General features: G+C 42.2%; 1 protein-coding gene across 5 annotated transcripts in view; it reads left to right on the top strand.

Moving 5' to 3' along the window:
• sgcd (sarcoglycan, delta (dystrophin-associated glycoprotein)) overlaps positions 1-16,025 on the top strand; it is a 421,531-nt gene that overhangs the window by 224,252 nt on the left and 181,254 nt on the right. Inside the window, exon 1 of one of the 5 annotated variants that reach the window (XM_085289874.1) lies at positions 54-73. The exons of 2 other annotated variants lie outside the window; for them this stretch is intronic. Coding sequence is in view for 1 of the 3 variants with exons in the window: in XM_085289870.1 (XP_085145996.1) it covers positions 5,328-5,330 (3 nt within the window). In the remaining 2 variants the exon portion in view is untranslated. Of the gene's footprint in view, positions 1-53; positions 74-4,914; positions 5,331-5,956; positions 5,977-16,025 lie in introns of those variants that run through there. 2 more of the 5 variants (XM_085289870.1, XM_085289873.1) reach the window with 2 other exon arrangements.

Consider the following 16,025-nt stretch of genomic DNA (forward strand, 5'->3'; position numbering starts at 1 on the left):
CCAGTTCTGCTGGAGGTTTCTTCCTGTTAAAAGGGAGTTTTTCCTTCCCACAAACACCAAGTGCCTGTTCGAGGTTTGTCTGATTATTGGAGTTTACGCTGCATTATTGTAGTTTCCTTGTGAAAGCACTGATAGCACGAACATGGCAGAGAGTCTGTGCTCCTGTTATGAAGGAGGAATCTGCAAAGATTTTTGCCAGTTTTTTGCTCCCTTTTGGAGCGAGCCCCTTGTGGCATCTAAGGGAACTGCAGTTTGTGGCCCTTCAACTTTGGTTTCGCTATCAGCCTCTTGGAATTGATGTTTTCAATCAAATAACAGAAAACTAAATTCAGTTATGACATTATTGATCATTTAGTTTATCCTCCAGTGCTCTCCGGCAGCACTGTGCCTACTAAAGCGTATTAGCTGTGACTACACATAAGCAGGTCTTTTCACATGTTTCTTCCACAAATGGCTTCCACCTTCACCCTCGTCACTCTGGCACGCTTTGTTCCTGACTAATCTGGCTTTGAGTAGTTGAACTTTTCACGGTATGCTCCGATAAAAACACTGCTGTAGCTATAGAGAGCTTGTTGTCGTGCTTTCCAGACCCAGGTTCTAGTGTCTTGAACTGGATCAAGTAACACAGTTTCATTATATCAGGATAAAAACCTCGAGATCTCAATTTCAAGAGTCCAAACAAGCTAACATAGATGAGCCCAGTGAATTTGAGTAATTACACGTAAAATCAGAATCAGAATCAGAATCAGAATACTTTATTGATCCCTGGGGGAAATTATTTTTTGTTACAGTGCTCCATTTTAAACCAACATTAAGACAAGACAGACAATACGCTAACTAAGAATAGTACAATATATACATATACATACATACATACATAAGTCACTTATAAATAAATATTTGGAAAAGAAACATGTGTAGTTGTAGCAGCAAACAGTGTGTTAAGTGGATGCGTTGTACAGGGAGATGGCCACAGGCAGGAATGATTTCCTGTGTCGTTCAGTGGTGCTTTTCGGTAATCTCAGTCTCTCACTGAACGAGCTCCTGTGACTGACCAACATAAAAGACTCCTGCACACTCCTGATGAAGGTTTGCCTATTGAATGTCTACAGGCTGAAATGTTGTGTTTCTGATATATTAAGACAGAGGTAAAAGGGCAGCGTACAGGGCTCATGTCCTCCTGCCTATGCGCACTTCCTCCCACGCTTCGTCTGAAAGAAGCCGAAGGAGTGCGTGAGCCGTTAAAGTCGAGAATAATTACTACACTGGTCCTTCACATGCACTCAGAGGGAGGTGATGAGAGGAATAATTTTATAAACTGCTGCCAGCGTGCCGAGTGTGAATCCGCAAGAAGTTCAAGTCTCCTGAAAAGTGTGTATTTTCTACACAACTATGAAAATTTACCAACAACACTTTTCAAGAGGATTTGATGCCATCTTAGACATGATGAATAATCTAGTCTAGCTGAAAATTGGCTTCATATGCTTTCATCCTTTTTTGGACTCAGACTTCAGCTCCGCCCACTGACATTTATCTGAAAGACTTCATCTTCTTCTCTGCTTCCACATCAGCTCTGCAGCATGTACCGACTCCATCTATCGCTCCGGTATCTCCACCATCGCCTCTTTTAAACTCTTCTTTAACAATCTGTCTGTGTATGAGATCCTCGCCTCCCCTGCGGCTTTGCCTACGCTGCATCTTCATTATTAGACGGAGCTTCACTGTGTTCCTCCTCTCCTCACCACAAGCCTATTAGGGATTTCCCATTTTATTTATTGATTAATACATCATCAAGTGGAGCTCCGGCAGCAGCCAAGGGACAATAGTGAGGTTCCCCTGCTTTCTGCAGCCTTCATCCCAGCTGCCCACTTAAGATTCTGGACTTGTCTTGCCTGTTAGACAATGATCGCTATTATTCTTTTCTTTCTAGGCAGCGCTTCTAAGAGAGGGTGGCTGCGTTCTCGCCGTGGCTTATGTGAGAATTAAAGGGGAAAAGACAAATATATATATATATATATATATAGATAGATATCAGAATGAGAAATGTAGAAATTACCAGGCTTACAAATGTGAATTTGGAGTGCGGATGTATTTGGAGCTTAACCTTCTTCATGGGCATATAAAAGGATTTTTAACCTCTTTTAATAATAAAAGCACCTTGCATTTTCTTATCAAAGGCGCAGTACTGTGAAGCTCCTGGATGTAACATCAAAGCATGAAGTATTCCCCCAACCTACAAAATCAGTCTCACCACAAACAAGCAGGCAAAGAGAATGGGATCAGTGTGGCTGCGAGAAGAGGGAGGACGAGGGGCGAAAAGAAAGTGGAGCTTTGTAGGAGAAGCTTTGTGAGGCTTTTTCCTCCCTCGCTGTCAGGCCACAGAACATTAAAGTGGAGGAGAGGAATTTGCATTCTGTAAATCGCTCGCTCTTGAACTCACATGGTGAGTCTTGCGCGCGCACGCTCCCCTCTCGGTCTCGAGTCGCTGAAACTTGGGCAGCTGTGATGTTTCAATCCAAAATAAAAGGGAAAAGAATATGAATGCACATGAGTAACTACAACAAACAGGCTCATAAAGTGAAGTGTGCAGAAGCTACACCCACCAAAAGGCAGTGCCAAAAATATTATTAGCTTCACAGAGAGAGAACAAAATATGGAAAATTTGCACTACACCAGTGCTTATCGTGACCTCCCTTTGCCTCTGAAACTGGAGTGCTTCTCCCAGAAACACTCGCCACGGTTGTAAAGTGGATTTCAACTTTCTCTGTGTCTTCTGTCTCTGTCTCCTAACACAGTCTGATGTGAGATGATGTTGAGATGAGCGTGGACCGTATGTCTGTCATGGGAAGTTCATTATGACCCTTGGGCTTGTTATCTTGCTGCAAAATTAATTTTCAATTCATTCCTGATGTTACAACTATCACAAATATGTCTGAGTAAACTGGAACAGCAGCACAAGCAGCACGTTCTGACCTGCTGTCACACTCAGTGTCACACTGCAGCGCAGTGCGCACGCCTGTAGCACTGCTGTGCAACATGAGACAGAGTTCAATCTGAAGGAGATGCAATGAGACAGCAGGCAAAAGGGCCGCTAAGGGTCGCAGAATGTGTTACTGCTGCAAATGAATCTGTGGTGAAGAGTTCTGCAGATGGGACAATTTGCCTCACAGCCAAGAGTGCTGGAAATCAGGGGGTCAAGGGGCTGTTTGCCCCTCCACTTTTTGGCTCTGTCTTTTTAGCTTAGCTTGTGTCAGTTTGAGCTTTTTTTACGATTTTGCTTCAAAATCTTTCCACATTTTTAGAACTCTGTCAGTGAGTGTGACTCACCAATTAGCAGCAGTGACTCAGGCTGTAATTGATTGGATTTTGAAACTTCAACTAATAGCAAGTTTATTTTTGGCCCACCGACATCTGACATGACACTGGAGACTCCAGTAGAAAAATGTAAATTTGCAAAATGGAGTTAATTTGAACCAAATAAAGAAAGAAAAGAACCGTGCACAATTATGGTTTTGTCCAGCGCCTTGTTCTGACATCCTGTGTGAGTCACATGACCTGGCCTCAAGCTGAGCATTTCACCATCACCATCCTGGTGTTATGGAACTGGACACGAGTGCAGATCCGACTGAGAAACCAAGGGACGCTGAACACTTTTAGTTTAACTACTTGTGAGTTATAAAGTTTAACAACTTTTAACTGTTTTACTTTCCATTTTTATTCTAATGAGGACTGTAATTTAAAAAAAAATCCATAATGTTTTACTGAATAAGACCTGAAACTAATAAATGAGACCAAGAACTCATCAGGTCATCAAAGCTGAGGTCATAGATTAAGGTCGCCATCTTTGGATAGATTTCTATGTCCTCCTGAGGCCTTCCCTGTTTTTAATTAGAACGAATGGCTTTCTCCTGACCATACAGGCTTATTAGTTTTAGACCTACAAGCTATCTTTTATATATCTATTATATTCAGTCAAGATCCACTGAGGCTGCTGGTCGGCTCAGTCCTGTCTGTCTCAGGTTTTCTCCAAGTACTCGGGCGTCTTCCTTTAGTGTAAAGTACACTGGTGGTGACCCACCTATAGCTTGGTGTCAGCTGGGCTGTATTCCAGTGTCCTAGCAATCAGATAAGAAAGCAGTTTGGGTGGATGCATGGATGTAGTTCTGTGTAATAATACAATAATTCATTCGGTACTTTGGAAAAGGGATTATTGTGCTCTAGGGTGGAGTGCTGGGTGTTTTTCACATTTTTCTGACACTTACTTTACCTTCTAATTGTAGATAAAGTACATAATAACAGAAAAATTATAATAAGCACTTAATTAATTAGACTAATTAAATAAATGGATCAAATATCTGCAGTTACCTTAGGCTAGAACAGAAGTGTGTTAGTGTGTAAGAAATCTGAGAAACCTCTTCTGGCTTCCTGTGCAGATATCCAGACCAACACTTCCTGCTCCGTGTATTGTTCATTGTTTACAAAACTTGATCTTTTTTTTTAAGCGTAACTAAAAGTTAAATTGTTACCAGATGAAAGCTGATACGTTAGAGTTCCGAGTCCTCTGTTCGAGTCCTCACATGAACAGTTTGACAGAGGTTGATCTCTGGGTGGTCCAGTCTGGGTGGTCCAGTGCATGGCATTTTGTTCCCTGCCTGCAGATTCTATAAATGCATATAAATATACTTACTAAGTTGATTCTTATTCTAATGACTGGTGGAAAAGTGAAAGTGTGCAGACTGCAGACACAGAAAATCCCAACTCGCTCCATGTATTTGCTCATAAAACACAACAGGGGCAGAACTCTAGATGTAGACAAGGAGGGGTCGTCATGACAACACAACACTCTCAGGCAAGCCCCGCCTCTTTAAACTTCATACCCACATGTGTCTCTGTTTCTAAATCTGGAAGGCAAGAAGGCAGGGCTGCAGCTCACAGACAGAGGGCTGGAGTAACAGGACTCTCCACAGCAGAGCAGCAGCTGCAAAAAAAAAAGTAAAAGAAAGAAAAGAGGGAGACAGCTGGGTCACGGGAGTCCACCACGCGTTCAGGAAGCGGCTCACAGCTCGGGGACTCGGCCAAAAGAGGCGGGCATTGGTTTGTTATTGGAAAAGCTGACAAGTGAGCAAGGCAGCAGGGAGGGGACAGAAAGAAAGAGGGGTGGCTGTCTGACTTGGTCAGTGAAGGCCTCATGCAGCTTCTTAGCAGCAGCTCCATTCCATTTTTATCTGCTTGACACACCTCGACTTGAAGCAGAGCTCAACAGGAGCCCAGGAGGAAAGAGTTGGACTAAAGAGAGGAATAACAAACAAGAAGGGGGGGGAGGAAGCATGGTAAGTTTGCTTTCACTGCCTTGTTGGGTCTGCTCATTGACTGTGGTTGTCGGTGTGGCTTTGGTGGGTGGGGAGGTGGACTGAGCTTTGATTGCTGCAAGCTGCCTGCTTTAAAAAAAGAGAGCAAATTAAAGTTGCAGTTAGTCCCTTTTACTTTGCTTCTTTCTCCTGGGGGGAGATGGAAGAAAACTGCTTTTTTTTTTCTTCCACTTGGTGCTCACTGGCTTGGGAAAAAAAGCAAAACATTATAACTGCTTTATAAATGCAGAGCCCCTGAGACTGACACGATTTAATTCAGTTATTTGTTGTGAACAGAAAAGTTGGAAGAAACTTTTTTTCCCCCTATTTCTAGATGAAATTGAAAGAAAAGTTGTTTCCAAGACTGTAAATCTCACCTCTGGTCTATAATCTTTGGGTATAGAGAAGCAGAGGAGGAGGAGGCGGGTGAGTGGGTGGGCTGATCTGCCCCCCTCCACCTCTCTGTATCAGTGTCAGCAACACATTTGGTTTCAATTACTTTGGACCTCTGGGGAACAAGATGCTATAAATAAGTAAGAAGAAGGTGGATGTGGACAGACTGCAGGCTACTGTGTGTCTCTGAGGAGGAGGAGGCACATGCTTCAACACGGACTCCGGTTCAGCTCTGGTTGGGACGGATGAGTGTGTGGATTCAGTTGTGGTGACGGGGGCGTGTGTGTTGGTGGGGGAATGAGGGGAGTGAGGGTCTTGTTCGTCACATAGCTCAGTGGGCAAAAGTCATGTCTGTTTTTAAATCATTACAGGCACTCAGATGGAGCTTTGGTTCTTCTGAGCCCAGCTTCACACGCACTACTGTTGGGAAGTTAAAATGCTGACTTTAGAGCTTCAAATGAAACAGTGTTGAAACACATTAACCTCAAATTAGGACCATTTTAACTTGACTTCTGACAGCAAACTTTTAGACACTTTCATTTAGGCAGAGTGGATTTTTCTTGCTAGTAAGTGAGGAAAGTGTTCATTCATTCGCTGAAGCTCAGAACTTGTCTTGAACTTGTCTTGTGTCTTCACACACATATGAGCTTGACTGATAACACACTCTTAATCCATAGGGTTTAACATCGTGTCGGCTCACCCTGTGCAGCTATAGAATCTTTAACTGTTCTGGGATGTTTGGAGAAAAATGTTTGGAGAAGCAATCTGCATGTCTAAGTGCTTGATTGGAAGTGATTGGAACACCTGAATTCAATGATTTGGATGAATGTTCCACCATCTTCCACCTCACCGTGACACAAAGTCTGTGTAGTGTCTTTTCAGTGCGTTTACAACGAGCGAGCATGTGGCCTCCTCCTGCACACTCTCTGTTACTGAGACCAAACAGAGTGTTTCCAGTAGTGAGATTGTTTAGAATTTAGAATTTTACCACTTTGCTGAGAGCATGCTGGTTCAGGTGTGTGTGTGTGTGTGTGTGTGTGTGTGTGTGTGTGTGTGTGTGTGTGTGTGTGTGTGTGACTGTGAGGATTTTCAGGGCGTACCTGTTGCTTTTTTGTGATTTATGTCAAAATGATTATCCGAAGGTTGCCGAGCGTGGCACATTCATTTAAGAGGCAGCCCTGCTGTGACTCAATGGCTGTAGCATTGTTGTGTTTCATTTCTGTTGCAGCTGAGATTTTTAGTGTTTACTGACCAAGGTTCTGGCCTTGACCAGGAGACCCGAGGGTCTTCTATTTGTGGAGCCTGAGGATGTTTGTTTTGGGCTCGTGGTTGTAAAGCTGTTGCTTTGGGGATGTTGGGGATGGTGTTGACTTCCATGCAGCATAAAGTTCTGTCCCTGCACTCAGTTATTGCCCAAAATATGGTTGGATACAGTACATTGCTTCTGCCCTGCTGTACGTGAACATACCTGCTCTGCTGAATGCTGTTAGACTTAAAGAAAGATATTTTTACAATTACACTTATGAGAAGCCGGTAATATTGAGACAGAAAAATGATGACTTTTCAATATTTAAATTTGCTGTATCAGGATATGTAAAGTTCTCATCCCAATGTTTGTGCTGAGAGTGAGATTTTCTACAGACTTCTGCATGCACGGTGAAACATAAGTCTGGCAACACAAGTTTACACTTATTGAAATGTGGTTTGCACTGGCTGCTCCACGTTCACCTAGCCAGAGTAGGAAGGAAGGTTGTGCGACTCGACGAATAAAAAACAACAGGCGGGGCTTCCTGGAGGCCGACTGACACAAATAGGAAATCCAGAGCACAAAGAGAGAACAGTTAGCACAGGAGCTGCCAAACTAAGCACGAGTCTGAACATTGTATATTTATACATTCACAGCTGTGCCATGAAACTCCCGGCTCACGCTTTTCATGCTGATTTTAATGCCAGAGGAGGTTTGGAGCTCTGCAGTTATTAAGTCAGCACAGAGTTGGAGACTGGTGCTCCTCGGCACTCAGCGACCCCTCTAATTTTAGGTGGTCTGCCACTTCACAGCTGAGGTGCTGTGTTTCCTAAATGCTTCCACTTAGCAATAACAACACTTACAGTTGATCACAGAATATCTAGAAGGGAAGAAATTCCACAGTCTTACTTGTTGCAATATTGGCTCCTGCAATATTACCACTCTCGGCCGACTTTTTCACAAATGCCTGTAAAGACAGACCGCTTTGCTGGGGCTTGATTTTACATGCTAGTGGCAACGGCACTGAATAATTCACCTAAAGTCAAAGATTAAGAGGTGTGGCCTAATACTTTTGTCCATGGTGATTAGGTGATGCTTTCTAAGGTGTGCCACTCAGGGAACCTGCAGGAAACTGAGGGAAGCTACGTCTCAGGGATACACAAACCAATGTATTCACTTCCACACAGCAAGTCGGCCCATAGAGCCCTGTGTTAAAATATGGAAATAACAGTATTAACATGTTACAGCCTAAGTGGAAAAAACTCTTTAGGCCTCTGTGGAGAGATTCTTCCTTCAGCTGCACAGGAGTTGAATTTTATTTTGAATACTGGTAAGGGTTAAAGAAAGGGGGCGTGGCTTTCACTCACAGGTATCCTGACACAGCGAGCTGTAGCCAAGTGCTCTTTGCTAGCCTTTAGCTTTGGTAATTGGGGCCACTGAAATTGGCCTCTTACTATGTTTGTGGTATTTGTGCCTTTTGAAGCATTTTTAAGAGAATTATTTGAAACAATGTGGTTTGCTGTGCAGCACAGACCAACAGTCACTAGGGTGTTAGGTTGGTTTCAGAAACAACTTGCGGTTGCTTTGGTCACTAGCAGATTGCTGCGGCTGCCTGCAGTTGACGCCCACTTGTCTGCAAACTTAATAAACAGTAAGGAAACTGTGAAGAGTGCAGCACACGCCGGAGATGGTGACCATTCTCCTTTTTCAAAGTAAAAGTTGCCGTTTTTTAAAATGTGTTGGCTTCAGTGGTTATGGACATTTTTATTTTGTTACTTTGTTTGCAAAAACACGTTTCCAAGTTTGACTGCTACTCAGCCAGGAGACAACTGTCTCCTCACTAAGTCCTCAGGCCTGTGGGTCAGGTCATTACATACCATCAGACCAGATTTCTTCCAACATCACCAAAAAAGTCACCATGTTTGTTTTTGCCAAAGGACTGGTGCTGTGGCATTATCATTTAGCTCGAGTAAAGACTCACAGATTTGTTAGCACGGCCGCAGACACTTGATAATATTTATACAAAAAGAAAAAAGGCAGGCCTTAGGCATGTCATTAATGCAGAATAAAATAAATGAATCAAAGTAACCATGAGCCTTGTTTCAAAGATGCTAAAGTCCTTGGTTTAACAAAAACATGCAGCTAGCAGCTCCAGGCACGGTTGTAACTTTCATCCATGGCTGCTGTAATGCAGGTTTTTAACACCGCTTAATATTAGGCATCGTAATGGCTCCGTAACCCTGGCAGTGTTTCCACCCGCTGACTTACTAAAGTCAACATGGTCTTTCGGAGGAGCCACTGCGAGCTGTCAGCTGTTTGCTGTTAGCTTGTTTTCCAAGGTTTCATCCTCCCCAACAGGCGCAGTTCTGCAGATACAATAAGACCCATGCTTCGAAAGACCAGCTTTGCTCTCAGCCTTGATCAGCATTTAGCATCAAACCACCAAGCTCTGCTGTAGAGCTTTCACTGCACTGAACAGGTGGGAGACCACTCAACTCAGCTATTATGAAGGTGCTGAACATTTCCCTCCAAATTCCCGTTGCCTTTGTAAAGCTTTAACTTCTGAACGTGCACTTTTGAGGGTGTAAGAGCGAACACTACCAAGTAAGATCGTGATCGTGGCTCAAGAGTTGGCAGTTTGTCGTGTAATCAGAAGGTTTCCAGTTCGATCCCCGGCTCAGACAGTCTCGGTAGTTGTGTCCTTGGGCAAGACACTTTACTCCTTCCGCCTACTGGTAATGGCGCGATATGGCAGCCTCGCTTCTGTCAGTCTGCCCCAGGGCAGCTGTGGCTACACCTGTAGCTGCCTCCACCAGTGTGTGAGAGTGAATGAATAGTGGAATTGTAAAGCGCTTTGAGGGTCTCGAAAAGCGCTTTAAAAATGCAATCCATTATTATTATTATTATTATTATGAAGAAGAAGGAGGAAAACAGATTTGAGTAAAGTTAAAGAAGACAGGACCACAGAAAGGAAAGAGAAGGAATCAGGCAAAGGCAGAGCAGGTAAACAGAGTTGCTAGCTTGGGGTTAAATTACACAATCACTGTGTGCACTTTTAGCATTTATATTCCAGCTAAACAAACACAATAAGAGCAACAGGTTGCCTCCAATGAAAATGAGAGACTTTTATTTCTGTCTGTGTGTCTGCAGCTGCACAGAAACAGGGAAACTGTCACAAAACTGCAGCTTGTTGTCACATTGTCGCGATGCTGATTGACATCTTGCTTACGCAGACATGAATTTACATCAGCTGTTTGGTGCATTCAGCTCCTCAGTCACTCTCAGAACAGCTTTAAAAAAACCAACTGGCACAAGATTTGCTAACACACGATTTCCTCACAAAGATAATCGTCTATACTTTTAATATATGCTGATATGATTTTATTTATTGCAACGCTGTAAGTAGCGACCTGTTGGTTAAGAGCGTAAGAGGATAAGAAAGATCTTCTTATGCCTTAAGTGTTGTAAGGACTGTGATTACGCAACTAATAAATGTAACGGGAAACACAAAAGTTTCAAGTTTAAGTTACATTTAATGTGTGCTAGCTAACAGCAGGTACTAAACTTAGTTTGATAATCAGCAATGTTTGCCCTTCACCCTCTTTATCCCCAAACATATACATTAGCACTGTTACACAGAGGTTCAAATCCTCCGTCTGGCTGGGACCTTTCTCTGTGGAGTTAGCATGTTCTCCCAACTGCTCTGACTTCCTCTCGCAGCCCAAAGGCCTGTTAGGATAACTGGTGCTTTAAATTGGGTAGTTGTATGTCTCCCTGTGTCACCTCTGAGACAGAGTGGGACATGTCTAGGGTGTAACCCACCTCTCACTGCAGGAAGCTGGGATAGACTCCAGCTTCTCCACGACAATAGTTTAAATAAGCAGAAGAGAACAGATGACTGTCATGCAAATAATACACGAGGTTGGCATTCAGAGATCGCTAAAGAAATGAGGTGCCTGGGATAATAATTTAAGAAGTTTTTCAGCTGGTTGTATCATGCAGCAATAGACGTGCATGATACAGTCAGCTGAAAAACTCTTGAGTCATTCATTCATTAATTTTTTTTACTGTGACAGTTTCTTCCACACTACAGGAGATATATGCATTTGAATAATGCCCAGTGCTGCTGGAAACTGTTTAGCTGAGCTTTTTTGCAATATGGCTGCCCAGCAGAACATTATATTTACCATCTGGCAGTAAGCCTCGTGGTCTTTTTGCAACCATAAAACCACCTCAAGTCTGGAAAGTTGTGAAAAGCGATGCAGAGTAAAACATCCTTGCTCTTTGACACGAGACTGCAGAGTTGTTTCCTCCTGCTTCCGCTCTCTGCTCTACAGGCTGTCCAGAGACACGAGAACGCTTCTTCTCATTTAGCTCTCAGCAGGATAGGGACGGTAAAGGAAAGGATAAGTCTATTTCATCAATAACAAACTATTTTTTGCAGAGCCTTTGTTTTAAAAAAATCATTCAGTTGAATTTTGCATTTTATTGTTGCCACAAATCTTCTCCCACTGGCTTGTATTACCACCGTGCTGGTTGGACATGATGGAGCAAACAACAAAGAAATTACAACATTAATCTAAAGACCAGCTTGTGTTCCCACGTCTGCAGTTTTAATTTATTGACTACTAACATTTATTCACAATAGTAATTTTTTCCTTTAGGTCTTTAGAAAAGTTGAATATGTTGTATTTTCTTCAAACTCACAACATCTATGATATGTTTAACCAAAGAGAGAGCAAACTTATGAAGCTGAGTGCACAAGATTTTTACTGAACCCACGGGAATCAGCTCCAGAAGATCTCAAACAATTAAGGACTTACTGGTCTGTAGTTAGTTTTTACTGTGGTCATTTATTTATTTACTAGATAACATTATGAGAACATCCTGAAAATATATTTAGGAATAAAACTGGTGTCATCTGTGCTGCATACTTACTCAAATGCTCTGGTGGTCGGCTCTGTCTGACTAAAGGAGACTCAGGGACGCGGTGGGTGAATGCAGGTATCCCATGGCCTAACAGTACACAGAAGCACATCATGACAGTGATTAACACTGAGAGTGTGAGATATTGAAACTATTAGTCTTGATGCCAGGGGCGGGGACAAAATCAAGTGCATCAAACAAAGGGCGGTATACTGGATTTATGTCCTTAAGGCCATCAGTACATCTGGTGCTAATGAACACTTTGACCCCTCATGTTGTTTATAGTCAGTACCTTGGTCCTACAGTAGGGTCACTGCTTTTATAATTGACTAGAGTTCACCTACCGATGGTGTTGTCAATCCATCGCTAACAGTGTCGCATTTTTAATACTCCAGTGTCTTTGATTCTGTTTTATGGTTATTGATGTTTTGTGTGTGTTTACATATCTCAGACTGTTTTAAAAAACACTTTTCTAACCAATCAGAGGGCTCAGCAGTTCCTGGGCGGAGCCTCAAAAGGTTAGATCAGTGCTGTACTCACCACTGCCCCTAGAGGCTGTGAGAAATAATGCATGCACTTACTGTGACACACCTGTGGAGCATGAAGCTGTAATTTCTGTGTTTTTTATCTTTTATCTTTACACCCAGAAGACGACTCAAGCCGATACACGTTCATGTATCTCTTTAACTCTATCAAATAAAGGCCATTTACTAGTTTTGAATGTTTTATGCTTTTATGGGTTTTTTCCCCTTGCATGAGCACCAGTAGTTTGATGGACACCTTTTATGAACTGCTCACATGTTCTACATGAGATATTACTGGTTTAAACCAGAGTTATCGTGGCACTCAGTGAAACACCCGTCTGCACTTATGCAATGTCTCTGATACTGTCTCCTCTCTCCTGCAGACAGATGGACAGATAGAGCTTCAGGGCGGTTTGAGAGGAAAGTGAGAGGAAAATGAGAAGAGGGACAAAAGTGGGGTTTGAGAGCAGAGAAGGGGGGAATTTGCTGACTGAGTGATAATTTGAGGATTAGACTTTGGAGCAGGAATCAAACTGAGCGGAGCAAACGTCTTCCCACATCCGCCTGGCACTGCACAGCAAAGTCATTTCCATGGAAATTATACCCCTCCCCCCCGCCCGTTGTTTGTGTCCACTTCGCTGCAGGGTAAATAGCACCTAAACCTTCAGACGCCGAGCGAACAAAATGTACAGAGAGGCTGAAATTATATTCATGGAGATGTGCGTGCTTCCTCGATTCCATCAGTTTAATGAGCTGCGTCTGTAAAACCGACCGGACACCTGCAGGGTCCATCCATTACAGTCGTCCTCTTATTTATCTTCTATCAAAGTGTGATCCAGCCATCGGGCGGGTCAATTAAGAGGCTGGGTTTTTATTTATTTAGTGTGATGGCCTGGCAGAGCTCGCAGTCTTTGCACTTCATTATGGCTTCCTCAGACTTTGGCCAAACTTGGAGACACATATAATTAGTTTCCTGCTTTCAAACATAAACCACGACTCAAAAAAGAAATCAGTCAATTAATAAAATGCGAAAAACTTGTCTCTCTTTAGTTCAAACTTTAGCATCTAATGGTTTATTTTCTGAAATAAGACTTATTATAACTGGACTGATTATGCACAGTGTGAGCTCTGTGATTGCAACCACAAATTTGAAACATCGAAATCGTATTTTTAACAAAGCAAAATAATACTTAAAGTTGGCCTTTCTAAACCTCGCAATAAAGGCTGCGATATGTTCAGACTGTGGAGGTTTAATAACTGCAATCAACTCCTCGTGTGTGTTTTTGTCACTCGCCCAACTACAATCAATCAGTCTGTTTGTTCAGATGTTAACAGCTGGGAATTGTTATTAAAAAGGCATTTCTGCAGTGCTTTATTCGACCAAAGTCGTGGCTGGGAAAGACTCGCCAGAGCTGAAAGTTTCCAACTGACTGGATTTCCAGCTTAAACTTTTAGCCGATGCTGTTATCATCAGCTTCATGCTGTTGAAAATGTTGTCTTCTTAGCATCTCAGATTCATTATAGGATAAATAGTTTTATTTAAACTAGTTCAAACCACTGTAAGGGTAAAATTGTTCATTTTTTAAACATATGTTGCTCTTGTGACTGTAAAATTGTAAATGTGCTGTCTTCAGTTCTGTTCATGTGCAGTGAGTTTGTAGTTAGGATTTTAATATAAAAGTATAAATGTATTGTATTTTAATTTAGCGGCAGTTACTGCTGAGCTGCAAGCTGCTTTGCAGCCCACCTCCATATGCATTTGTGTGGGTGGGGTTGCTTCTGGTAGTATCCCCACCTTATGCTTTCCCAACCTGTGCAGACGTGGGGATGTCCCACGTCAGAGCCAAATATAACATGCAATGTGCTGCCAAATATAAATGACTGCAGCTGGAAAAACTTTACCGCATCATAGGTTGACCCGAATCGTGTGATTTATAAATTCTATTTGCAGGGTCATTTTTCCAGTCATTAAGCAAATGTTATTTTTGACAAGGATACCCCGACTTTTGCAAATTGATGATTTTCTTGACTAGGTGATAAAAGCCAACCTGGCCCTTAGTGAAAAAAATAATCACCTTCACAGTAATTAGTTCTGTTTTCATGCAAACAAAGAAAAACAGCTCCTTGTCCTTCTGCCCGCTTCTGTTGACATCTTTTTGATCAGTCCATCGTTTTAACGATGAAGACTCTCCACAGTTTCAGCAAGAACTCGTGTTAAAGTGAACCGCTAACACATTTTGACTTTGATTTGCTGTTTACACGACTTTGAGGCTGATTACAGGCACTTAACATGATGAGGGACTTCAAGTATTACGATAATTAGCAATATGTTTGTCATATTTTAGACCCAATTAGTAGCAAACAAGTGGGGTTTGGGGAGTAGTTTGTGCTCTCACACAGGTGATGTGCAGTCCCTGCTTGTGAAGCCTCTAATCTGTCTGTACCTGCGGGGTTTAAAAGCAGAGGTCGTGATATGTGTATGCTAAGTTCTTGGTAACTTATTCTGCTGTGCGTACACGCAACAAAAAAAACAGAAACTCTTCTGCTGAAAGACGACTGTGCAGAATTTGATCTGTCCGAAAAAATGATGAAACCCAGCAGCTCCTGGTAGGTGACTTTCTCTTCACGATGTAATGTGTTCTGGCCCAGCAATAGATCTGCATGATACTACTAGGAAGTATCCCTCTGCTGCAGCGAAGCATGGAAACACCGCCTGGGGAAACCAGAAGCAGAAAAAAGCACTAACTTTGACTTTAAGTTTAAAAGGGGAGCCATTATGCTCATTTCTTACTGCATATTTTTATTCGTAGACTCGACTGGAGTAATTTTGCATGATTCACTGTGTAAAATATTCCTTCATCATACTGATCCTCGGTGCAGCGTCTCAGTTCATCCTGTGTCTGGAAAAAGGCATTTTTAGCTCCTCTGCTTTTACGCTGGGATTTTTCCAACTGGTTACACTTTGTAAACACAAGATACAACAGGTCAGCGACTTTTTGCTCATATTATCATATTTATTATTCTTATAAATGCTGATCCCATTGTTTGAAGCTAGATATGAACATTGCTATTGAAACAGTATGTATAGGGCTTTAAAAACAACCAAGAGTGACATGAGAGGCCACTTATACTGTTTCTAATTTTCATACTATATCATATTAAATAGACTTGAAAAAATGTTGCAGGCTGCGACTACACTCTAGTTTCTTACTGCACCATAAAGTGTAGGACATAAGCTTTGCATTATCATACAGTACATACATCTTTTTATTTTCCCACTCTGTCCCACACATCCACATCTACTCATCCTCATGCCTTCAGTTTCTCACCTACGGCCGGGTATCGTCACTGATTTCTAGAATCGATTCGACTCCGATTCACGATTGGATTCGATTCAATCGAATTGATTTGAATCAGGGAAATTTTGCCTCAGACAGTCAGAAATATTATAATTCCAATCATTTATCAGTACATATCCATATTTTTATATGTATAAAAAGAAAGCTGACACTTGTGAGACTTCATCAGAGGTGTAAGGATCACAGCAGATGCCTTTGTGTCAAAGTAACAGAGCATAAAACATAAAAA

The sequence above is a fragment of the Mchenga conophoros genome, linkage group LG10 (assembly GCF_057382185.1).
Source record: "Mchenga conophoros isolate Kocher_MC1m ecotype Shallow Benthic linkage group LG10, M_conophoros_male_GT1.1, whole genome shotgun sequence".
Lineage (NCBI taxonomy): Eukaryota > Metazoa > Chordata > Actinopteri > Cichliformes > Cichlidae > Mchenga > Mchenga conophoros.